The 24,708-nt window shown below is 49.9% G+C and overlaps 3 protein-coding genes across 3 annotated transcripts in view; 1 reads left to right on the top strand and 2 right to left on the bottom strand.

The window, feature by feature from the left end:
* Nucleotides 1-6,412, top strand: part of Itgb4 (integrin subunit beta 4) — a 34,904-nt gene extending 28,492 nt beyond the window's left edge. The window contains exons 31-40 of the mRNA XM_028752818.1: nucleotides 955-1,137; nucleotides 1,216-1,347; nucleotides 3,451-3,687; nucleotides 3,855-4,013; nucleotides 4,431-4,580; nucleotides 5,031-5,219; nucleotides 5,302-5,457; nucleotides 5,540-5,704; nucleotides 5,796-5,906; nucleotides 6,005-6,412. Coding sequence (XP_028608651.1) covers nucleotides 955-1,137; nucleotides 1,216-1,347; nucleotides 3,451-3,687; nucleotides 3,855-4,013; nucleotides 4,431-4,580; nucleotides 5,031-5,219; nucleotides 5,302-5,457; nucleotides 5,540-5,704; nucleotides 5,796-5,906; nucleotides 6,005-6,141 — 1,619 coding nt within the window. The 3' untranslated portion in view covers nucleotides 6,142-6,412. The remainder of the gene's footprint in view (nucleotides 1-954; nucleotides 1,138-1,215; nucleotides 1,348-3,450; nucleotides 3,688-3,854; nucleotides 4,014-4,430; nucleotides 4,581-5,030; nucleotides 5,220-5,301; nucleotides 5,458-5,539; nucleotides 5,705-5,795; nucleotides 5,907-6,004) is intronic.
* A 120-nt stretch (nucleotides 6,413-6,532) lies between these two features.
* Nucleotides 6,533-10,734, bottom strand: Galk1 (galactokinase 1). Its single transcript, XM_028752819.1, has 8 exons — nucleotides 10,535-10,734; nucleotides 9,062-9,251; nucleotides 8,547-8,666; nucleotides 8,232-8,367; nucleotides 7,920-8,101; nucleotides 7,059-7,209; nucleotides 6,817-6,979; nucleotides 6,533-6,730 (listed from the first exon to the last, which is right to left on the bottom strand). The coding sequence occupies exons 1-8, from the start codon at nucleotides 10,697-10,699 to the stop codon at nucleotides 6,659-6,661; spliced, it is 1,179 nt and encodes a 392-aa protein (XP_028608652.1). The 5' UTR covers nucleotides 10,700-10,734; the 3' UTR covers nucleotides 6,533-6,658.
* Nucleotides 10,735-20,071: 9,337 nt separating this feature from the next.
* LOC114608752 (histone H3.3) lies at nucleotides 20,072-22,312 on the bottom strand. The gene is made up of 4 exons (XM_028752778.1): nucleotides 22,186-22,312; nucleotides 21,675-21,812; nucleotides 21,415-21,568; nucleotides 20,072-21,322 (listed from the first exon to the last, which is right to left on the bottom strand). The coding sequence occupies exons 2-4, from the start codon at nucleotides 21,800-21,802 to the stop codon at nucleotides 21,194-21,196; spliced, it is 411 nt and encodes a 136-aa protein (XP_028608611.1). The 5' UTR covers nucleotides 21,803-21,812; nucleotides 22,186-22,312; the 3' UTR covers nucleotides 20,072-21,193.
* Nucleotides 22,313-24,708: the final 2,396 nt, after the last annotated feature.

Genomic DNA, 24,708 nt, shown 5'->3' with positions numbered 1-24,708 from the left:
TCCCTTGTCTCTGCATCCCTAGTGCACCCCACACCCCTACTTGCTTTAAAATATTTTTTTTAAATTATTGCTGGGTGGTGGCAGTACACACCCTTAATCAGGAGACAGAGGCAGGAGGATCTCTGAGTTCAAGGCCAGCCTGGCCTACAGAGTGAGTTCCAGGACAGCCAAGGCTACACAGAGAAACACTGTCTGGAAAAACCAGTGTGTGTGTGTGTGTGTGTGTGTGTGTGTGTGTGTGTTTATGTGTGTGTGTGTGTATATGTGTGTGTATGTCTGTGTGTGTGTCTGTGTGTATGTGTGTGTGTGTGTGTCTAGGCACCTGCACGGCACACACACATGTACAGGTCAGAAGACAACTATCAGGAGTCAGTTCTCTCCTTCTACCATATGGATTCCAGGGATCAAACTAATGTCATCAGCCTTAAGTTAGCCATAACACACTGGGCCACTTTACCAGTTCCTGCACCCGCCACCTCTTGAGCATTCGTCTGCTGAGGGTGCACATCAGACCATGAAATTGTCCCTTTCCAAGACATCTTGGGAAACAGGGGCGTTACCTTCTTTTTGTGCTTTCTCTGGTTTTTTGGAACGGTTTCTTTCTGGAGCTGACCTGTTGGCCATGAGCACAGGGTGGAAGCCTTGGTCTTGAGAACACCCTTGCCTGCCACCTGGCCTTGTTGGTGGTGCCTTGTGTGCACGTGCATTAGCCAGTCAGTAGAGGTTGTGGCATGTTCACCTTGCATCTCAAGCCGCCTCTGCCACTCAACAAGGAGTCTTTCTGAAAAAGCTGGTGGTGGTGTTTTCTTACGCCTCGCACACATGGTTTTAAGGACTCAGCAGGAAGCAAGAGTTTAGCAGCTGTGTGCTCCCTGGCATCTCCAGGATCCAGGGTCAGATCTGGGACCAGGCTGAACCCTGGTGGTCTCCCTGAAGTACTGTCCCTGCCTCCAGGACCCATTGGACCTATGAAGAAGGTGCTCGTGGACAACCCCAAGAACCGCATGCTGCTCATTGAGAATCTTCGAGAATCCCAGCCATACAGATACACGGTGAAGGCGCGGAACGGGGCAGGCTGGGGACCCGAGAGAGAGGCCATCATCAACCTGGCCACACAGCCCAAGCGGCCCATGTCCAGTGAGTGACAGGCAAGGGTGGAGCTGGGGGATGAGAGGTCATGGCTAGGGTCTTGGCTTATTTCTTTCTCCCCCGCAGTCCCCATCATCCCAGACATCCCCATAGTGGATGCGCAGGGTGGAGAAGATTACGAAAACTTCCTCATGTACAGTGATGACGTTCTTCGTTCCCCAGCCAGCAGCCAGAGGCCCAGTGTTTCTGATGACACTGGTGAGTGGGACCCACCAGAGAAAGGTGGGGGTCCTTGGTGGGGCTGTCCCTGGTATCCAGAGAGATCAAAGAACCCAGTGACTGCCAGTCAATGGAGACCAAGAACAGAAGTACCTTCTCAGCCTTAGACAAGTATCCAGAGCCCATGGATTTGAAGGGACAGAACTGTTGTAGGCTACATGTACACACAACATGCGTGTGCCTGTATGTGTATGAGAACATAGGAACATCTACCTCAGGGTACAGAAATTCCCAGGCTAGCCGGGCGGTGGTGGTGCACACTTTTAATCCCAGCACTTGGGAGGCAGAGGCAGGCGGATTTCTGAGTTCGAGGCCAGCCTGGTCTACAGAGTGAGCTCTAGGACAGCCAGGGCTACACAGAGAAACCCTGTCTGGAAAAACAAAACAAAACAAAAACAAAAAAACAAAAAAAAAGATAGAAAGAAAAGAAAAGAAAAAAGGAAAGAAATTCCCAGGCTGGTGCATGTACACACAGGACATGCACACGGGACAACAGCTTTACAACCTGAAGGTTCACCTGCTGTCCTAGGTCAGGGCTCTCAGGCCACCTCCTAGTGGTACCTGTGTGAGAGAGCCCAGGTGCCTTAAGCCCTGACAGAGAAGGGAGGTGAGCCACTAAGGTAGACACACCCCCTGGCTCTCTTCATTTTCCCTTGATTTCTCACACAATGTGGTACAAAGAAAGCCCCTAGCTGGGACTCCTCCTATCACAGGGTTTGATCTGGCTGTGCTGTGGAATTGTTAGGTGACTCTGAATCACTCGTCCATCTCAGAACTAACTGGCTTTCTAATCTGTGAAACTGGATACAAACCACACAATGCCATCAGGAAAAAGAAGGCCCTTTCTGAGTCTAAGGCCGGGGATGGGCACGGTCACTAGTGAGGCGAGCTTGGCATGCTAAGCTGCTTTTCTTCTTCTTTTCCTGGTGTTGGGAAGGATCTGAGTCAGGCTCTTGCTAGATTAACAACCTGGCTGACCTTGAAAACCGGGATGGCCACAAATCTCCAGCCATCTTCCTGATGCTAGAATCTAAATGACAGTTTTACGAACCAGGAACCCCTGCTTGAATACTAGCACCCTAGGGCTTCTACTGCTTTTCCTGGAAAACAGACAGGGGTGAGATTACTCTCCTTTGTACAGAGAGGAAACAGGCTCAGAGCTGTTAAAAAAAAAAAAAAAAAAAAAAAACAGGAAAACTGCACGCTGGGAGACAACACACGGCTTTCTCAAGACTCCCGCAGCAGACTGGCCTTTGTGTCTGAGCAGAGGCCAAACTCACAGTTTATCTGAAAGGCTAGAGCAGGGCAAGGGTTTTTTCTTGTCTGAAGGGATACCCACACCCCTGGACTCCGCGTAAGTGCTGCAGGCCATCTCCTCCTCCTGACCCTCCCCGGCGGTGCCAACGCGGCCCTTCGTTGTTCCCAAGGCAGCGGCTGGAAGTTCGAGCCCCTGCTCGGGGAGGAGCTGGACCTGCGGCGCGTCACGTGGCGGCTACCCCCGGAACTCATCCCGCGCCTGTCCGCCAGCAGCGGGCGCTCCGACGAAGGCAGCAGCGTTGCGGGGGGCGTGGAAGGGGAGGGCAGCGGCTGGATCCGCGGGGCTACGCCCCGGCCCCCGGGAGGTGACCGCCTTGCCGGCCACGTCCGCCTCTCGGGTCCTAGGCCCAACTGAGTTGCTTTGGGTTCCCAGCTTTGGTCAAGCCGCCCACTAGAGCGCCCTGCCAGCCCAGAATCTCCATAACTGCTTTCAGACAAGCCCCGGGAACTCAAGAGCGCCATGGGGAAGCGCTTGGGCTCTCCCCAAGGGAGGATGAGGGCAGCAACTTCCAGGAACTGGAAACCTTGGGCCAGTGTCACTGCAGGGGAATGAGCCTCTAGCTGGGCTAAGTGCTCGGGTGGAGGGCAGCATGGCGCAAGGAGACCGGATTGGAAGACTTGTGTGGTCTCCTATTTGCCTGTGGGAATCCAGGGTCTTGGTCGTTTGAGATTAAAGCTGCCCTGTGCAACCCCAGGGCTACCGCCTGCCCCATATGGCCTGTCACCGGCTGTGGGCCTCACTAAATGACCTCTCTCCCCACGCAGAGCACCTGGTGAATGGCCGGATGGACTTTGCCTATCCAGGCAGTGCCAACTCACTGCACAGAATGGCTGCAGCCAATGTGGCCTATGGCACGCATCTGAGCCCACACCTGTCCCACCGAGTGCTGAGCACGTCGTCTACCCTGACCCGGGACTACCACTCTCTGACGCGCACAGACCACTCTCACTCAGGCACACTTCCCCGGGACTATTCCACCCTCACTTCCCTTTCCTCCCAAGGTGAGTGACCCCTGCCCCGTCTGCTGACTGTCCTACACTCTAATCCCTAGACAGCCGCCAGTCTGCTACCCACACCTGCTACACACACACACACACACACACACACACACACACACACACACACACAAACACACCGCCGTTCTCACTCTTGTTTTGTCCTGCCCTAGGCCTCCCTCCTATCTGGGAAGATGGGAGGAGCAGGCTTCCACTGTCCTGGGCCCTTGGGTCCTGGAGCCGGGCTCAGATGAAGGGTGTGCCCGCATCCAGGGGTTCACCAGACTCTATAATCCTGGCCGGGCAGTCAGCAGCGCCCTCCTGGGGTACAGGTAGTACAGGGGTGGTCACCATGTATCCATGGCTGTCATGCGCCATTTGTCACCCAGCTACCATCACAGCCTGTGCCTGTGCACTCGCTCACTGCTTCATTGCATACAGAACCCCAGTCCACCCACAGGAGCTAACCACTACCCTGCCTGCCCCCATCAGTGCTGAAGCCTAACACATCTGCCCTCCTGGGGTATAAAGCTAAAGAGCTGAGCAAGGAGCAGGGCCAGTTGTAGAGGGGGTGGGCTGAGGAGCCTAACAGACTCAAGGGGACTCCAAGGCCATGTGGAAGTGTTGGGCAGCCTGGACAGGTTAGCATGAAGCCGTGACATGGCTGGAGAGGCAAGCAAGGGCTAGACTGTAACTCATCTCAGACCCCAAACCCTGTCTTGGACTGACTGTTGCCTTCAATAATCCAGACTCCCGTGGGGCTGTGGGTGTGCCTGACACACCCACTCGGCTGGTGTTCTCCGCCCTGGGGCCCACATCTTTGAAGGTGAGCTGGCAGGAGCCACAGTGTGATCGGGCGCTGCTGGGCTACAGTGTGGAATACCAGCTACTGAATGGCGGTGAGGCATAGTGACTGTTGGCGGTCGTCTCCAGGCATGTCCAGTCCCAGTTGGGCCAGGTCCCCTCCAAGTCAGCTGAGGCTTCATTCATCCCTGTGGGCTTTATTCTCCATTTCTTCAACTAGGTTTTACTTAATGGGACTTCATAGACCTAGGGCCTCTGCTAATCAGTATAGCCCTGTAAGAACAGGGAAATGAATACCCCTGGGCAGACACAGTCACCAGAATGGGGGCTTTGACCAGAACACTGGTGGGATTTCTTACATGTTAAGTAAAGGCTCTACCATGGAGCTACAATGCCCATAACCCACTCACACTCACTTCAATCAACAACCCCCCATAGTACACTGTACCAAACCCCAGCTGCTGATAGCAGCCTAACAGAAGGGAGGGATACAGCGAGGGCCCTGGAGTGAAGGTGGTGTCTCCTACCCTCACTCCACCTCTCAGGCGAGATGTATCGGCTCAACATCCCTAACCCTGGCCAGACCTCGGTGGTGGTAGAGGACCTCCTGCCTAACCACTCCTACGTGTTCCGGGTGCGGGCCCAGAGCCAGGAGGGCTGGGGCCGAGAGCGAGAGGGTGTCATCACCATCGAGTCCCAGGTGCACCCGCAGAGCCCTCTCTGCCCCCTACCAGGTGAGCCGCCTGCCCCCTGCTGCTGCCTAGTTCACCACCCACCTACTGCCCGCGACTGACGCTCTCCCTCTGCTGTCTCCAGGCTCAGCCTTCACCCTGAGCACACCCAGTGCCCCAGGCCCACTGGTGTTCACTGCCCTAAGCCCGGACTCTCTGCAGCTGAGCTGGGAGCGGCCAAGGAGGCCCAATGGAGATATCCTTGGCTATCTGGTGACCTGTGAGATGGCCCAAGGAGGAGGTGCCAGCTGCCCTGGAAATAAGATGGTTGTGGGGGTGGGTGGGGAGGTACCACAGGATCTGAAGGCATTTTCCCTATGCAGGACCAGCCAGGACCTTCCGGGTGGATGGAGACAACCTCGAGAGCCGACTGACTGTACCTGGCCTCAGTGAGAACGTTCCTTACAAGTTTAAGGTGCAGGCCAGGACAACCGAGGGCTTTGGGCCAGAGCGTGAGGGCATCATCACCATAGAGTCTCAGGATGGAGGTGGGCTGTCCCCGGTTCTTACCCCAGTCTCTCCCAGGCCGGCCTTGCCTTGGCATGACACCATCCTGACCGAATGATCTGCCTGTTCCAGGCCCCTTCCCACAGCTGGGCAGCCATTCTGGGCTTTTCCAGAACCCAGTGCAAAGCGAGTACAGCAGCGTGACCAGCAGTCACAGTACCACTACTGAACCCTTCCTCATGGGTGAGTCCCCAAGCTCTGGAGACTCTGGCTCCTGGGAACGGCCAGTGCAGAGAGGAGCTGGAACCTGTACTCCGCCCTTCTCATTCCTTCCCTTGCAGATGGACTAACCCTGGGGACCCAGCGCCTGGAAGCAGGGGGCTCCCTCACCCGGCATGTGACCCAGGAATTTGTGAGCCGGACCCTGACGACCGGCACTCTCAGCACTCATATGGACCAACAGTTCTTCCAAACCTGAACTCCTCAGTAGCCCGGGCCCCTCCTTGCCTCCTCCCCTAGCACCTTCTTCTCTGCTGTTCTACCCATCTGCCTGCTGACCACAGAGCCAGCCCCTGTAGTCAGAGAGCAAGGGGTAGGTGCTGTCTAGGAAGTGTGAAGTAGGCAAAGGTGACATAAGGCCTTTCTGACTTCCTCCTGCCCTGGGTCCAAACCCACATGTAACCAAAAACTGGAGCTGGCACAAGGACCCAGCCTTTGTTCTGCACTTAATAAAAGATTTTGCTACTGCATAGCCTCTCTGTCCATTCTTCACAGGCAAGGGTGGTGTCCACCTGCAGTAGGAACACTGATTTCCACAATCCTCATTCTCTGACCCCAGAGCATGTTACCCACCTCTAGAGCCAGGTGGCTACCACCGTAAGAGGCACACGTTTATTAAGCACCCAGATATAGGAGGAGGATGCCCGAGGCAGAGCTGCGGTACACACCTGCCGCCTCTGCCTAATGCCTGTGTGTCCACTGGTCTCAGGGACACCTCACAAGCTCAGCACCTGGGCTCCGTCGGCAGCATGGGAGAGGTAGAAGGTGGCAGTCCCGCGGTACTGCTCCTACAGGAGAAGTGAGGCTGAGGAATGAGTGGCCTGGGTGGGTACCCACCCCTCCTGCCCTCCAGGGCTCTGGCAAACACACCCACCTGTATGTGATCCACGACAAGGGGGGCAACAGAGGCTTCCAGCAATGTGACGGTGCAGCCACCAAAGCCACCACCTGTCATGCGACTGCCATAAACCCCAGGCACAGAGAGCGCGGCCTCAACCAACTGGTCCAGCTCAGGGCAGCTCACCTCAAAGTCATCTCTGCAGAGGACATAGGGGTGAGGAGAGGGACCTGGGACCTGCCTATGCTGGAGAAGCACAGGGCACCCAGAAGGCCTACCTGAGTGAGTAATGACTCTCCACCATGAGACGCCCAAAGGCCTTGTAGTCTCCCCGGCTCATAGCAGCTGCTGCCTGGGCTGTTCGCCGGATCTCGCTTACTACATGCCGGGCCCGCCGGAAGCCCTCCTTGCTCATCAGTTCCCTGCCAGCTGAGAAAGAGCAGAGTTCAGCAGCCTCATCTCATACCACCTGTTGCCCCATGGTGTGGGAGGGAAACATGGTGGGCAGCTGTTCCCTGAGCCCTCCTCAGTAAAGGCGGGGTCAGACAGGACTGGCTTGATTATCCTGGGCCTGGTTCTGAAGGTCCTGTCCTCTCAAAGCTCTCTTTGTCCTGTACAATAGGACAACTGCATCTCCGCATCACTTAAAGTCCCAGAACATTGCCGGAAACAACACGTAGTTCTCCCCACAAGGAGCCAGCATAGAGACTGCTCAATACACAGCTGCATGAGCCTCTAACATGTGGGGCTTTCAAAATGAGTGGGACAAAGCACAGGCCTTGAAATCAAGAGAGGACACTCTCTCCTCTACATAGTCCAGGCTTGCCTCAAACTCAGAGACCCATCTGCCTCTGCCTTCTGAGGGCAGGGATTAAGATGTGCTTGCGCCACCATACCTGGCTTAAAAGGGCAAGCTTAAGATTTCAAGCAAGGCAGGGACGTGGCTCCTCACTGGCACAGCACTTGGATCTATTCCAACAGTAGCCCTGCTGAACCCTGGGTTTGCAGTATGGGGGCGGGGGAGTGAGCAGGTCGTAATGAATAGACTTGGGGATGAGGGAACAGACGGACGGATATACGGACATCTTGGTAGGGAGCCCGGCCATTTCTACAACAGAAAACGAGAAACTGGCTCTTACCCTCAAGTTCCTCCATCCGCACCTCGCGAAGGCTCTCCTTGCCCAGGGCCTGGGCCACTTCTTCACATTGGCGCCGACGAATTGGGTACTCACTGGAGCCCAGGGAATGGCGGACATTGGAGTTGGTGATGAGCACAGCCAGCTTGGGGTCTGACAGTGGCACCAGGCTTGTTTCCAGGGACCTGGGGTGAATGAGGTTGGAATGGGGGGAGAGGTCACAGCCAAGAGTCTGCTTCCCAGACCAACCAGTGGGCACACTCCATTCAGGAGCTCCTGGTTATGAGGTAGGGAGATATGAGGGGGGCCCCTGACCTGCAGTCAATGAGTAGCGCATAGCCTTTCTGCCCCAGCAGAGCGATGATCTGGTCCATGATGCCACAGGGCACCCCTGCGAAGCTGTGCTCAGCCCGTTGACACACCTGGGCCCGGGCAGCTATTGACCCCGAGTCTGCAGCACAGGGTGAGGTGGGGAAGCTGGGGTCCAGGAGAGGGCTTGGGGGTGGCCACCAAGTAGCAGGGCTCCGAGGGCAATCAAAGGGACTCCCCACCCTCCCTCCCTAAGCCCAGGAAAGGAAGAGGCTCTGACCACAGAGGCCTCTGAGAAGGAAAGCAGAGGCTAAGTGATACCTGGGCAGAGCTGCTGGAGGAAGGTGTATGTGGCCACTTCCAGAGAAGCTGAGCTGGAAAGCCCACCCCCCAGGGGCACTGAGCTGACCACCACTGCACTGAAGCCAAGGAGGGGGGAAGCTGCAGGGGAAAGAAGGATGCTGGTAAAGATGGAATGCTGGAGCACGGATGTAGGGAAAACACGCGTCTCCCCAGTCTGCTGAGCTCAAGGGGCCCACCCACCCTCCATTCCGCTGCCCTCTGGGGTGTGCTGGCTTAATCTTCCTGATTTAGGGCTGCAGAGACCAGCAAGCTAGCAATGGAATTCTAGCTCCTCTAAGCATATAAAGGAAACCTAGGGCAAGTTCCAAGCCTCTTGTTCCTTATCAGGACAATGAGATGGTCCACCCTGGAGGAAAGACAATGGATGATCCTCCCTGGAGGAATGACAACCGGGTGCTCTGATCCTGGATGAGGGGATGAATGGACTTTGTAGGGGTGAGATGGCATTCCCAGAAGCAACCTAAATCCCATACCTGGGTAATGTTGAATCACTCCCTTGACATAATTGGCCCACTGTGGGATTCCAGGCTCCAAGGACCACTGCTCTGAGGGCAGTGGGAACTGCAGTCGCTGGGGCTCATCGGCATCTTTGGAAGTGGTGAGAAGTGAAACAAGCCCATCTGTCCGGGGGCTGCCAACCATCACAGTCACAAGCTCCAGAGCCTGGAAAGAGACCGTGTGTGCAGTTTATACTGCCTGGCAGAAGTCCACTCAGGGCCATATCATGGCCACAGAATTTATTTTTGCTTTTTGTTTTTTTAAAAGTTTTTGAAGGCAAGGTGTAGTCCTGTCTAGCCTAGAACTCTCTATGTAGACCACGCTAGCCTCTAACCAAGAGGCCCACCTGTCTCTATTCCAGAATGCTGGGACTAATAAAAGTATGTGGGTAGAATATCCCATTGCAAACTACAAATAGAAGACTCAGGTCCCTGAAGTTCTAGAACTTGCCTGGGTCTCCCCAGGGTGACTGAAGTAATCAGGATTCAAACTCCAAGGTTCTGTTGTCTGGGACAGACAGGGACATACATGAAGGGAACAGGTTTAGCTTGAAGGAGATGTGAGAAGGATCTTCAGTCAAGAGCTAGCCTTGGGGGCTTAGAGCACAGCCTCCTGGGTCTTTAGGGGCGGGGCCAGTGACGATAAGAATTCCAACCTGGACTCTGCCCTAGCTAGTCCAGCTGTGGGCCAAAGGGGACAGATAGCGATCTTAGGCAAAAACAGGCCCAGAGGGGCTCCAGACTTCCTCCCACCTGGAGCCAGCTCTGCAAGCTGTAATCCCTCATTCAGGAACTACACATGCGCTGACAGAGACTCAGGCTGGAAGTCCAAGAACAGGCTGTGTGACTTTGAGCGAGTCTTTAGTGCTCTATGGATCTGTTTTCTCTGTAAATTCAAAGGGGTGGGCGAGGGGAGCTACATTTACACAGGTCTACCTTTGCATAGGTCTAGGTCAGTGCTGTGGGCCCAATCAAAGTCAGAGGACTAAATAACCTTTTCTTTCTTCTTCTTGTTTTAAGAATCTTACTCACAGCCCAAACTGTCCTGGAACTCACTTTGTAGTCCAGGCTGATCTTGAACTCGTGGCAATTCTCATGCCTCACCTTCCCCAGTACTGAACTATTAGGAATGCACCACCATTCCTAATAATCTCGTATATTGCTAACTTGATCCTCAAATTTTTAAAAGATTCATATTTCCAAGTTGAGGGCGATGCCCCCAGAAGGCGGGCTTGAGAAGACAAACGCACATCCCCCCTCCCCCAGCTCTGGCTTCCTGTCTTCGCACGTGGACAACTGCACGTCCCGGGGTCTCTCATGTCTGCTAGACCGCCTCACTCCGCCTTCCACCCGGAGGGTACCCGCCCTCCCGTGCCCCCTACGCCAGCCCTTCCCTACCGCAGGCCGGGCCAGCACACACAAGGAAGGGTCCCCAATGCGGCCCCTCACCATGGGCAGCACCAGGCCCTGGTTGTAGTCCGTGTGCTCCCCGATGAGGTTGACGCGGCCCGGCGCCGACACTGCCAGCTCCGGCTCGGCTCCAAACTCCTCCATGAAGGCCCGTCGGGCCTCGGCCAGCAGCTCCTCAAGCCGGGGCGGTCTCCAAGCAGCCATGACGCTCGTCTGCAGCTGGGCGCGCCGCCCCGCGGGATGCTGGGGGCGGAGCCACGTGGCGCGGACTTACATTCCTGTCCTTCGCAGAGCTCCGCCCCCGCCACGATGGCCCCGCCCATCCCACCTGCAGAGCAGGGTTGAAACTCTGCCCTCCAGAGCAAGCCAACGCGGCAGCTGACAGCCGGAGGAAGAGACCCACTTGGCGATGTCTTAGCAGGACTTTGAGGCTCCCACTTGAGTAGCAGTTAACACAAATGGAGATCTGAACTTCCCTTCCATCCCTGAACCTGGAGCCTCTTAATCATCCCCGAGACAGTCAGGGCAATGGAGCTGGCAACAGGAACACCTGAGTGTCCCAGAAGATCTACCTCCCAGGTCTTTAGAGCGAAGTTATGCTAAGTCGTCAGTCCCTGATCATATGTCTCTAACAGGGTGATCTGGTACACAGTCTAGGGATAAACAAGAAGATCCAAGGTTGAAGGAGACGAGAGACGTCACCTTTTACAGGCTCCTTTTCTGGCTCCTGGCGGATGGGGAACTGAAGGAGTTCATCTCATCCAGTGGCCAGACCGGAAGCAAGCTCAGGCCCTCCTCAATGACCCAAAGGCTACTGCAAAGCTGGGTTATGTTGTTGGACCCCAGCAATTGCTTCCTTGGTCTCAGAGACATGACCATCTTCCTAAAGCCTTCACGCTGGCCCAAATCTTTGCCTGGATTCCTGTCTATACCTGGTCACCTTGTGTGAAACCTTCTAACAGAAGGACTAAAAACATAAGAAAAGCAACCCATCTGGGATTACAGTAGGAGCTTTGCAGAGAACTGTGGCCAGGGCTGTAGCTTGGGGTCAGCTCAGAAGTTTGTCCACAGGTTGCAGAATTGCATTCAAAATGCAGCTTAGGGACTAGGCATTTAAGTCAGTGATAAAAGCCTGTACTTACCATGCTCAAGACCCCGGGGTCAAACCCTCACACCATATTTTTTAAAAAGATCAGCTAGAAAGAAAAAATCAGGGGCCGGAGAGATGGCTCAGAGGTTAAGAGCACTGGCTGCTCTTCCAGAGGTCCTGAGTTCCATTCCCACAACCACATGGTGGCTCACAACCATCTGTAATGGGGTCTGGCGCCCTCTTCTGGTGTGTCTGAAGAGAGCAATGGTGGTGTACTCACATACATGAAATAAATAAATAAATCTTGAAAGAAAGAAAGAAAGAAAGAAAGAAAGAAAGAAAGAAAGGAAGGAAGGAAGGAAGGAAGGAAGGAAGGAAGGAAGGAAGAAAGAAAGAAAGAAAGAAAGAAAGAAAGAAAGAAAGAAAGAAAGAAAGAAAAGACAGGGCTAAGGCTTTGTGACCTCGGAGAGAAGGGATGTAGCTCACTGGTAAAGCGCACATGCACTCAAAGAGACACATCAAATAAATGCATGTAATTATTCTTCAAGAAAATAATATTTTCCAAGCCAAGCATGGTAGTCCATGTATAACCTCAGCACATGGGAGACTTAGGCAGGAGGAGCTCCAGTCCGAAACCAGTCTGGACTTCTTAGTAAGCTCCTGTCTGAAAAGCAAATAAATAGGTCAAAAGACAGGTAAACTAAGAAAGCAGGATGTGAGCCAGGCATAGCGGCGCACGCCTTTAGTCCCAGCACTTGGGAGGCAGAGGCAGGACAATTTCTAAGTTCGCAGACTAGCCTGATCTACAAAGTGAGTTCCAGGACAGCCAGGGCTACACAGAGAAACCCTGTCTCTTGAAAAACCAAAAGAATAAAGAAGAAGAAGAAAGAAAACAAAGCTGTAATGGCACAGGCTTGGGATTCCAGCACTCAGGAAGCAGAAGCAGAGTCATGGCAAATTCAAGACCAAGGTGCCTTACCTATGACTACACAGTGAGACCTGTCTCAAGGGGGATAAGGGGGGGAGGGGGAATGGGGGACAGGACTGAGGGGACAGGATGGCTGAAGGACTTTAGTAAATACCTGTAATCCCAGCACCTAAGAGGAAAACCAATACGGAATTCTAGCCAGGCATGGCGGCAGGTACCTTTAATCCCAGAACTCAGGAGTTGGAAACAGGCAGATCTCTTTGGAGGCATGAAGGTCTGGAGTTCAAGGTCATCCTCAGCTACATAGTGAATTCCAGGCTAGCTTATACTAGGTAAGACCCCGTGTCAAAGAAAACAAAAACAAACAACAACAAAAACAATCCAAACAACAATAACAAAACCTGATGGCTAAGTTCTTTTGACAGCCTGCTTTGTGAATACACTTCAATATAGCAATTTTTTTTTTTTTTTGCACAACATAACCCAAAACACAAAACAAGTCTTGTGACCTTTGGAGCTGTCTGAAATGAAAAAGTCAGAAGCACAAGGCACCGTGTTGTGACAGAGTTGGACGCAGGGGCCCCTTCTCTGTTCATATTCTCTACCCAGCTCAGTTCAAATTCTAAGTGTCCACTGTTCTCCTCAGGGGACCTTGAGTCAGGAACTCAACCTGACTGAACTTCAGCTGCTTATTTCTGCAACAGGGCTGTGATTTTCTCTTTGGTTCCTTTATGTCTAAAGTGCCCAGAACTGCACCTGATACTTGGGAGTGAGGAATAAATGTTTGCTCTCCTTATCAGACTTCCATTAATTCAGCTGGCATTATTGGACTCTCCTTTGTGCAACTGGCCAGAAAGATAAAAAGCTTCACGGCTCCTACCATCTGGTTGGGAGGCAGACACTCTCAAATCTGACTTCCTCTAATGAATTAAACCCTATGCTTTCTGAGAAGGGGAGTTCTTATTTAGGCAGGATCACAGTGTGAAACCCAGGTTGGCCTAAGACTTTTTTTTTTTTTTTTTTCAAGACAGGGTTTCTCTTTATAGCCTGGGCTGTCCTGGAACTCACTCTGTAGACCAGGCTGGCCTCAAACTCAGAAATCCGCCTGCCTCTGCCTCCCAAGTGCTGGCCTAAGACTTTTTTAAAAAAAAAATTTATTTAACAGGGCTGCAATAGTGAGACCCTGTTTCAAGCACAAAAAAATAAATAAATAAAAAAAATAAAGTCTGATGTAGTGGTAGATACCTAAATTCTAGCACTCAGGAGACAGTGGCCGGTAGATCTTTGTGAGCTTAAGGCCAATGCCAGACAAGATCTGTCATCCTTGCAAACCTGGAATTCACTATGTAGACCAGACTGGTCTTGAGTCACCGAGAACTTGTAGACATCCACCTGCTTCTGTATCCCTAGTGCTGGGATTAAACACCATATCTGTTCTTATTTTTAATATTTTTTATTTTTTGGTTGGTTGGCTTGTTTTAGTTTTAGGAGACAGGGTTTCTCTGTGTAGCCCTGGCTGCCCTGGAACTAGCTCTATAGACCAAGTTGGCCTTGAACTCAGAGAACTGCCTGCCTCTTGTTCCTAAATGCTGGGATTAAAGGTATATGGCACCACTTCCCATCTGGCTTTGAACTTCTAATCTTCCTGCCTGGGCTTCCCAAATGCTTGAATTACAGGCTTATGATCCGTGAAAGGTTGAGTGGAAGGAAAAGTGCCTTCATATGCACATGTAGCTGAATTGAATACTTGTTCCCCGTTCGATAGCACTGTTTGGGGGACGTTATGAAGTTAGGAGGTGGAGTCAGCCAGAGGAAGTATGCCACTGAGAATAGCTTTGAAAATATATAGTCAAGCATGGCATAGGGGCACATGCCTTTAATCCCAGCCCTGGAAGCAAGAAATTAGCCAGATCTCTGAGTTCAATGCCAGCCTGGTTTACAGAAAGAGTTCTAGGAGAGCCATGGCTACAGAGAAACCCTGTCTCAAAAACCAAAAGACCAAACCAAACTAAAAAACAAAAACCAAGACTGTGGCATGCCTTTAATCCCTGTAATGCCAGTCAGAGTTTGAGGCCAGCCTGGGCTACAGGATGAGTTTCCAGGTTAAACAAGCCTAAATCGAGGGGCCCTACTCCCTTTCAAAAATTGTCTTGTTACAGAAAATTTGTTTAGAAGGAAGTATGATTTGACCTTTGATTCCCCCCCCCTCCATTTCCTTGCCAGATGTCACAATACTGTAGGAAGGTAGCATCTTAATTTGGATACTGCATCTCCAAGATCTGCCTCTGCTCTGCTGGCCAAGAAACTTACATCAGCACAGCTAAGGGCTGAAATCAGGTAAGTACCATTCATCACCAGAGCCTACAGTGCAGGATGGGAGTACTGCCCACACTGGCCACATCAGCTGGCAGTCTATGTCAGCCTAGAGGTTGCTAAGGATTATTTGTCCAGAGTAGGACAGGCGCTACAAAGATGCCCTTTCTGTATGAAAGACCTTTGACCTTCCAAGCCACAGCTTATGTGCATCTCTTGGGCCTTTCTTTTTAAAAGATTTTTATATTTATTTATTTATTTTAGGTTTTTCGAGACAGGGTTTCTCTGTGTAGTCCTGGCTGTCCCAGAACTCACTCTGTAGACCAGGCTGGCCTCGAACTCAGAAATCCGCCTGCCTCTGCCTCCCAAGTGCTGGGATTAAATTCGTGCGCCACCACCTCCCGGCAAGACTTTTATTTTTAAATTATGTTTAAGTATGGGTAACTACTTGTATGTGCATGTGAGTGTATGGGCCCAGAGAGCTAGAGGTTGGATCCCCTGAAGCTGGAGTTATATAGATCAGTACTGAGCCATATCTCCAGCCCCTCAAGTCTTTCTAGATAGACTCAATTTCTTTTTCTTTTAATCAGAAAGAGCTGTGCTGTGTGCTTAGCCTAGCTCTGGCTTCTTCCTTGCGTGAATAGCCTGACCTCCCCACATAGAACTTGATTCCTTAGCTCCCCAAATGTATGTCTGTGAAAACGTTTGTTTTGTCAAGAGCACACCACCTCATGTATGCTGGGAGAGTCTTGTTCCCCTATTTCCTGGTAAGTTCTCTTTCCCCTTCTGTGATATACAGAACAGCAGCATCTATATCACCGGTGATACACAGGATTCAAACAGGCACAGACTAAAGGGCCAGCTAGACAGCATTTACAGGGTAGAGCTGGTTTGTGTTCTAACTGTTCAGTCCACTAGACTTCTTTGATCAAATATTTTCATAGCTGTCCCCTGCACTTACTTTGCCTAAGTTTGCACAGGCTGCTTTATTAAATCCTTGCAAGCCTACTGGACAGAAATTTTCTATACATAAAGCCATGAATTGAGGGGCTAAAGAGATGCCTCAGAGGTTGAGAGCACTGACTGCTCTTTTGAAGGTTCTGAGTTCAATTTGCAGCGATTACATGGTGGCTCACAACCATCTGTAATGGGATCCAATGCCTTTTTCTGGTGTGTCCGAAGACAGGTACAGCAAGCATACTATACTCATACACATTTTGTTTGCGTTTTTTTGTTTTGTTGTTTTTCGAGACAGGGTTTCTCTGTGTAGCCCTGGCTGTCCTGGAACTCACTCTGTAGACCAGGCTGGCCTCAAATCATATACATTTTTTAAAGATTTGTTTATTGTATATGAGTACACTGTTGCTGTCTTCAGACACACCAGCAGAGGGCATTGAGTCCCATTTACAGATGGTTGTGAGCCACCATGTGGGAATTGAACTCAGGACCTCCAAAAGAGCAGTCAGTGCTCTCAACTTCTGAGCCATCTGTCCAGCCCCAACTCATATTCATTTTTTTTTTAAAGACATAAATGAGAAGGGGGCTTTGAACTCGAGTCATGAGCCCAAGCCTATTCTCTCTGCCATCCTGGTCTCATGAATACTGTCGGCTGCTGCAGCCTTTGGTCTGTCTACAAAATGGCCGAGATACAAATACTAGTCTCCCTTTCGTGGAGAACAAAAGGCCCCAGTGCCCACAGGACGCCCTGCGTTTGGAAGAGGTCAGTAAGCCAAGAGGCTGGTTCTTTACACTAGTGAGATCTGATGCTGGCTCCTGTCCCCCCCATTGAACCCCTTTCCAGATCACCCCTGATCTAGCTCCTCTTGCAGCTTAGCCTCACTGAAGCGCTCTCCCCTTGCTTCTCCCATAGTTTCTGCAGAGCTGCCTAGCTTTCTCTGTGGGGAAGAGAAATGGTTCTCCTCAGGATGGCTGGTGGTAGTGGTATTTTGAGGTGTGTCTGGGCTGTTAAGACTGGCCACTGCTCTAAGTGGCATTGGTGCTTGTTGGAGAATGGGACAAGATGGGGCACATCACATCAAGTTCTGGCTCTTTGCAGGAGTAGTGCTGGTACTTTGTGGGAGAGCGCCATCTTCTGACCCTTCAACAGACATTCCCACAGCACTCACCTAGGCTGCAGCTTCCACATTCCCCAGACTGACTGAATGAAGCAAGAACAAAAAGCCACCAACCACCAGGTCCAGAGTGCCCATGAGAACAGCCTCAACTGCCTGTGAAGTGGTAGGGCACACCTTTAATGCTAGCACTTGGGAGGCTGAGGCAGGAGCCTGGTCTTCAGAGCTAGTTCTTGGACAGTCAGGGCTACAGAGAAACACACACACACACACACACACACACACACACACACACACAGAGCCAGGCAGTGGTGGTGCATGCCTTTAATCTTAGCACCTGGGAGGCAGAGGCAGGCAGATCTTTGAGTTTAAGGCCAGCCTGGTCTACAGAGCAAGTTCCAGGACAACCAGAGCTACACAGAGAAACCCTGTCTTAAACTGGAAAAAACATACAAAAATCCAGCCTCAATTTTCTCCACATAGTGCTACAGATTTGGGTTGTCTTTTTCTCTTTGCCCATGGGACAGTCACGTGAGGGTAATCGTTTATGCCAAATGTTGACCAGAAGTAATCTCAGCCCAATGGAATGGCCCATAGGGACATCATCTCCCTAAAGAAGGGACCCAGTGAAGGTTTAAACACCACTGAGTGAAGGCAGGAGGAAAGCAATGAGGACCCAAGGAAGGTGCAGAAAGAGAAATGAACTGTTTCATTTAGTGAGGTGACAAATATTCTCACCCCAAGGGCTCATGAGCTAAGTGTAAGGACAGAGTACCCGAAGTGGATACTCTAGGTTCTTATGGTCAGCTGCAGAAGGGCAGTAATCAGCCTTGCTCAGTGGTAGGTTAGATCTGCAGTGAGGCAAAAACTGAAGGGCCAGGCCATGGGTTTCTTTCTTGTTTAATTAACAGCTATGTCCTGCCATGTTCCTCCCTCTACCCCTGTACTTGGTTCCAGATCTTCAGAATCAAGTCTGGATGCCTGCCATCAGGCAATAAAGTGTTTTGAAGGAATCCAGGAAGAGGCAGACATCTGGCTAAAGGCATGGCTTGCTCTTGGCCACTCTTGGACTTGTCCTGCCTCTGGTACCTCACTTCTAAGCCAGCCACTGGCAAACCATTTTGGGTGAGTGAGAACAAGAAATACTGGGAGTCCCGAGCAAGCCAGCCCTTGACTGGAAGGCGTAGCTTGTGTATTTTTTTGGAAGGCAACATCTGCACTCAAGTGGTAGGCAGAAGCCAGACCCACCCAGTCTTCCTCTCCTGCCTTCCTTTCCTTCTCTCATCAGTTACTGGAAGACACTCAGGCAACATTCCTAGTTAAGATTTAAAGGACAGCACTTGGGAGGCAGAGGCAGGTGGATCTCTGAGTTCGAGGCCAGCCTGGTCTACAGAGTGAGTTCCAGGATAGCCAGGGCTATACAGGGAAACCCTGTCTCGAAAAAAAAAAAAAAAAAAAAAAGATTTAAAGGACAAAGGCTGGAGAGATGGCTCAGTGGTTAAGAGCATTGAGTGCTCTTCCAGAGGTCCTGAGTTTCAACTCCTAGTAATCATATGGTGGCTCAAAATCATCTGAATTGGGATCTGATGCCCTCTTCTGCTGTGTCTGAAGACAGCTTTTTTTTTTTTTTTCGGACATTTGTCCCTACACTGAAAGCTCACTCCACTGTGATTTGCCAGATACAGGCAGATGACTATTAAAGAGGCACGGAGATAAGCTGCTACTGTCCTTGGCAAACTATACTGTACCATCTCATCTCTTTACTGAAAGTGCTCCCTACCTGCTATCAGAAGGCAAACCTCTCATAGCTGGGGATGTAACTCAGTGGTAGAGTGCTTATCTAATAAGGCCAGGGGCTCAAACCACACTACATATACAGGCACAAAGCTTCCCTGAACATTTTGTGTGGGGGAAAAAAAAAAAAACTTTCTCTTTCATTAGATCCTGGTCCAAGGGATCTAATGGGCAGCTGTCTAGGACCAAAACTAACCTGTGCTCAGGCCCTGTCTAAGCCCGAGTTACAGTTTAGCTGCCTTAAGACTTTTCAATAACCAGCATGCTCCAATTTGGAGCTACTATAGGTAGCAACTCAGCAAGCCAATCTTGAGGAATGCCTCAGACTTCTTTCCAGCCCAAACATAAAACCATGTGGTCAGAATGGTTTTCATTGTATTGGACCGAGCTACTGCCCCTTCAAACACCATGTCCTTTGAGATAGGTACTTTGACTCTTATCCAAAGGGACCTAAAGTCCTAGCTGTGGCAATACATACCTTGTAATCCCCAGTACTTAGGAGGCTGAGGGACAATGTCCAGGCCAGTCTGGTACATGCCAAACTCACATAGCTTCACTAGAATGCTCAGGTCTGCCGGGCGTGGTGGCGCACGCCTTTAATCCCAGTACTTGGGAGGCAGAGGCAGGCGGATTTCTGAGTTCGAGGCCAGCCTGGTCTACAGAGTGAGTTCCAGGACAGCCAGGGCTACACAGAGAAACCCTGTCTCAAAAAAAAAAAAAAAAGAATGCTCAGGTCTATTTTCATACTCCTCACTAGACTCCTCCTTAGCAATGTGGCTTACCAACGAGTCACCATCAAATATACGCAAAAGTATGAACGACACTAGTAATTGGAAGGGGCTCAACCGTAAGTAACAGAAGGTAAAATGGTATCCAACAATTGTGTAAATAAAAGATCCCACACCAAGTAGTGGTTGCACCTCGGTAGGGACAGATGGATCTTTGAGTTTGAAGCCAACCTGCTTTATAGAGGGAGTTCCAAGGACAGCCAAGGATACAGAGAAACAGTCTTAGGAAAAAAAGAAAACCTAAACTCACTAGTTTAATATTTGTAAGGCCTACTGCAAAGACCCAAATCCCCTCGACAGCAAATCCTAAAATCTCAAATATTTTTCCTGTAACAATTTCAGATTTTTAACACCATAGGGATGTATAAACATGTATTGTAGTTAAGCCCCACCACGTACCACAAACATGGATTTTATCATCAGATTCATGAATTGTCATGCCAGCAAATAAAATGTTTACATTTTTAGAGTGAATTAGCTGTTCATATTCTTTCTGTAGTTAAATATCCTTTTCCACCAAGCAAAAAGCTGAAACTAAAAATCTAGATGCCAGATGTATTAAAAGCTTTGTATAGTCAGTTTGACACTTAGTTGAATAAACAAGTTTTTATTTGTAAATTTAGTCAACATACATAATTGACCTAAAAACTTCAATAGGATACTTTTAAAAACCACTTGAAGGCCATCTCTATAAAAGGGATTTTTTTTTTGGCCAGGATAGTAACCAGGTGTAACCTAACCCATCTTCATTGGCAGAGGTCCAATAAGCTGAAGCTGTATTCTTTCCTCATGTTTATAAACTCCACAAGGAAAAACAAACCTTGTACAGTTTTTCCCCTTAAAGATTAAAAAGAAACAAAACCAAACTCAATCTAGGCATAAGACCAAACAACACAATGAGAAGCTGCACTAACTAGATTAGTAACAGATGCTGGTGTGAATAGCTTGTTATTTTACTCTAGAGCCCTTATAAATAAAATCCCCGTTAGTGTTGTGTTACCAGCCAGAGGGTCAGGGGTTAGTGAACATGTGGTAGAATGAGGACTTATGCAAGGTTTAATACGTACAGCATTGTTCTACTTTGTTAAAAACGAATGCAGTCTAGTCAGGAAATACCAACTGGACTAAATTACACACACCTTAATGACAAGACTCCCCACCACTTGTAAATGTAAAACATTTAATTTAAAAATGTTGAACACTACAATATATAAAATAGCTATTATAAATGCACATAGTGTATTCTATAGCTGCCAGGTTTACTTTTTTTTTTTGAAAGGAAACTGTTACACTGTGGCTAAAACTTGTATCTTCAACCTTTGAAAAAGCCCACATTCTATCACAGTGATGTATGGTTAAACACTTGGATCAAGTCATAACCAGTTTTATTGCAAAAGGACCCTGTACACATTTATCAATTCTAGTACCTTAATAGCTACCCAACAAGTCATTAACATACAGAAACATGCATCATGAGAAGCAAGAAGTATCACCCATCCCTTCTGCATATTAGCAACTTGTCACTCCTGAGCCACAGTGCTCACATCACTGAGGTCTGTGAACAGTCACTCTTCCCATTCATCCTGAGTGAAAGATGGAATGACTTAAGTACAAATGCAACATATTATAAACAATTTCTTACAAAAAAAGTCACAAATTAAACCAAAGTATTTTACAGAATTTACTACAAAATGCCATAAAAACCGCCTCAACTTAAGCTCTCTCCCCCCGTATCCGGCGAGCCAACTGGATGTCTTTGGGCATGATGGTGACTCTCTTGGCGTGGATGGCACACAGATTGGTATCTTCGAACAAGCCCACCAGGTATGCTTCGCTAGCCTCCTGTTGAGGACGAGAACCACAGCATTAACACCCCCGCCGGAGCCACCAGGCCGCCGCCGCCCCCATTCCCACCGAGCCTTTTGTCCCTTTACCTGAAGGGCGCCGATGGCTGCACTTTGAAACCTCAAGTCGGTTTTGAAATCCTGGGCGATCTCTCTCACCAACCTCTGGAACGGCAGCTTCCGGATGAGCAGCTCAGTCGATTTCTGGTAACGACGGATCTCTCTCAGAGCCACGGTCCCGGGCCTGCAGTCACCAGAGAAAGGAGGGCGTCAACGGACCGGGAGACGGGGACAGACAGCGCCCGCTCCACGAGCCGGGGGCCGAGTCATTGTTCCAGCTCTCCGCCTACCTGTAGCGATGGGGCTTCTTCACCCCGCCGGTAGAGGGCGCGCTTTTCCGGGCCGCCTTGGTGGCCAGCTGCTTGCGGGGGGCTTTCCCACCGGTGGACTTCCTGGCGGTCTGCTTGGTTCGGGCCATTTTCTTTCACCTGCGAGACAAGCGACGTTCCAGCCCAGGTCACCGCGCTCCCGCGGCCCGGCGCCCCTCCTCGCCGCGGCAGATGGCCGCCGCCGCCTCCTCCTCCCCCTCCCCTAATGACTCAGGCTGCGCCGCCGAGTCGCGGCCTCCCCCGGGAGGGGGAGCGCGGGGAGGAGCCACTTCCCGCTCCACGGGCGGCCGGGGACACCGCGGCGGGACCTGTGAGTCATTACCGGGAAGCAGACGGGACGGAGGTGGCGGAACCCAACCTCCCGGCCCGAGCCGGCCTCCCGGGCTGCCTCGCCGAGGCGACGGTCGACTGCCAGCCGCCGCGGTCCCCGAAGGTAGCGAGCCTCCGGCCGCCGGCGGGGCCGCGAACTCACCCAAAGCCGAAGTCTGAGGCCCTCGCTGGCACCGACGCGCCGCTGTAAGCGCTCGAACAAGAGCCGCAATCGCCGAGCAGAACGAGAAGATGCTCCTCCAACGAACGACCAAACCGCTCTGCGCTCCAAGCCCCCCGACGCCTCCATATTTATAGAGACGCTTCACGCTGCGTCAGTGCGTCACAGAACCCTTATTTGCATACACCAACGACTTTTTCGATTGGCGGGAGCTTTCGACGACGCGCTGACATCGCCCGACACAAAGGCCGTACTTCGGGCCCGTTTCCTGATTGGCCGGTGTTTAGGCCACTGATTGGCTGTTAAAGTTGCTTCGGGATTGGATGGATGCAAAGAGGAATAGACGAATCAGAGTTTAGCACTGAGCCGCTCTTCTGATTGGATAAAATTGAGCTATGTTTGGATCCTTCTCTTGGTTCCAAAGCTCTACAATAGAAAGTCAATGCAAATGAATTGCATTGGAATTAAAGAAAGTCGGGCCCGCAAGAGTCTCCGTCTTTTGCATCAAGAGACCAATTTAGAGTGATTTTACATAAATATATTATAATAGTAATTGTTATTATTATTTTAATGTAGAATGAAACTATTCCCCAAATAATTTACTTTTTGTAATTTTGATCATTTAGTAGTGTGAGAAATCCAGTCAGTCATGTTACAGCATACAGTGTTTTGTGTACTGTAAATGCATATGCATTTTAAATGCACAAAGCAACTGTTTGGTGGGGAAGGATAATAGATACAAAGAATAGATCAAAATTCAAAAAATTATTTCAGAGTTGGATAGTGGTGCATGCCTTTAATCTCACCTTTTAGGGGGCTCAGAGGCAGGCAGATTTCTGTGAATATGTAGGCCAGCCTGATCCACATGGAGAGTTCCAAGCCAACCAGACCTACCTACTGAGATCTTGTCTTCAAAAATCCTGTTTTCTTTTCCCTCCAGGACTCCACAAACCAAACTCCAGGTGCTCACATGTAATATCAGGAGATGGAATCAGGATTCAAAAAATCAAGGTTATCCACAGCTGGGTAAATCAAGGCCAGTCTAGGATATATAAAACACTATTTCAAAAAAAAAAAAGAAAGAAAAAAAAGAAAAAAAGAAAGTGGATCAATCCCAGCACTCTGGAGGCAAGCAAATCCATGTGGGTTTAAGGGCAGGACCAGACCAGCCAAAGCTACATAGTGAGACTCTGTCTCAAAACAAAACAAGAAAGCCTTATTATTTCATATTTAATTCAGGTCATCACAAAGTATTTTATTTCAGTGTACTTAGAGTTAAATAACAAGTTGAAAGGCATGCTGGCACACACATTTCTTTAATCCCAGCAACCTGGAGTCAGAGGCAGGTGGCTTTGAGGCCAGCCTGGTCTACATAGGAATTACGGAACAGCCAGAGCTACTTAGTGAAACTCTGTCTAAAACACCAAACAAAGTAGTAATTACCTGGCTGTATATTTCTTTAACTATTTAATTCAACTGCCTGAAATAAAAACACCCAGAGAGGCAACCATCCCAAGAGGGTATCATATCCATAAAGAGAAGATAATTTTAAAAATGGGTTGCCTTCGTGTAATATTTGGTAATTATTACTTCTGACAACCTGATGTTTTAGAAACTCTAATATTTTAGATTTTTGTTTTGTTTTTTGTGTTTTATAGACAAGATTTCTCTGCATAGCTTTGGCTGTCCTGGAACTTGCTCTGTAGACCAGGCTGGCCTAAAATTTTAGGGATTCATCTGTTTCTGCTCCCCAAATGCTGGGATTAAAGGAGTATGCCATCACAACTGACTAGATTTACTTATTTTATATGTATGACTGTTTCGCCTGGTGCCCACAGAAATCAGAATAGGTCATTGGATTTACAATTGGTTGTGAGTCACCGTGTGGATGCTGAGAATTGAATCCAGGTCCTCTGGAAAGCAGCAAGTGCTCTTAATTGCTTAGCAATGTTCAGCAGTATAAAAATAGCACTCTCCAGCCCCCAGGCACAGGCTTTCAAACGCCAGAACTCCACAGGCAGAAGCATCTTTGTGGGTTCAAGGCCAGCCTGGTCTATGTAGTGAAACCCTGTTCACAAAAAAAGAAAGTGCATGTCCTCTTAACTTCAGAAGCTCATGGGATGGAATACTTTTAGCTTCCGCATTAATTTGTTCCACAGTAGAAACAGCTGACTCTTTGCCATGGAGAATCTCGAGAATCAGTTATGTGAGAAACACAGTTTCCCACGCTACACCTGGTCGCGAGGTCAATGTGTAGCAGTATCAGTAACGTAGAAAATGCATAATTTGAAAAGGTGAAAGAAGCATCTTTGACAAAATCTCTGGTATGATAATTCCTCCCGAAGTTTTAAAAATTTAGATGGTGATTCTTTTTTTTTTTTTTTTTGTAATGCTCCCTAGCTTAGCCCTAGCTGGGCTACGTCCTGACCCCTTGACTTTTTCACTCTGGGTCTCCTTAGTTAGGTCAGATTGGCCTGGGACCCTCTATGTTGCCAAGAGAGATAT

The sequence above is a fragment of the Grammomys surdaster genome, unplaced genomic scaffold (assembly GCF_004785775.1).
Source record: "Grammomys surdaster isolate TR1022 unplaced genomic scaffold, NIH_TR_1.0 125940, whole genome shotgun sequence".
In the NCBI taxonomy this organism is placed as follows: Eukaryota; Metazoa; Chordata; class Mammalia; order Rodentia; family Muridae; genus Grammomys; species Grammomys surdaster.
Note: the sequence above shows the minus strand (reverse complement) of the source record. Positions and strands in the feature narration are given on the sequence as shown.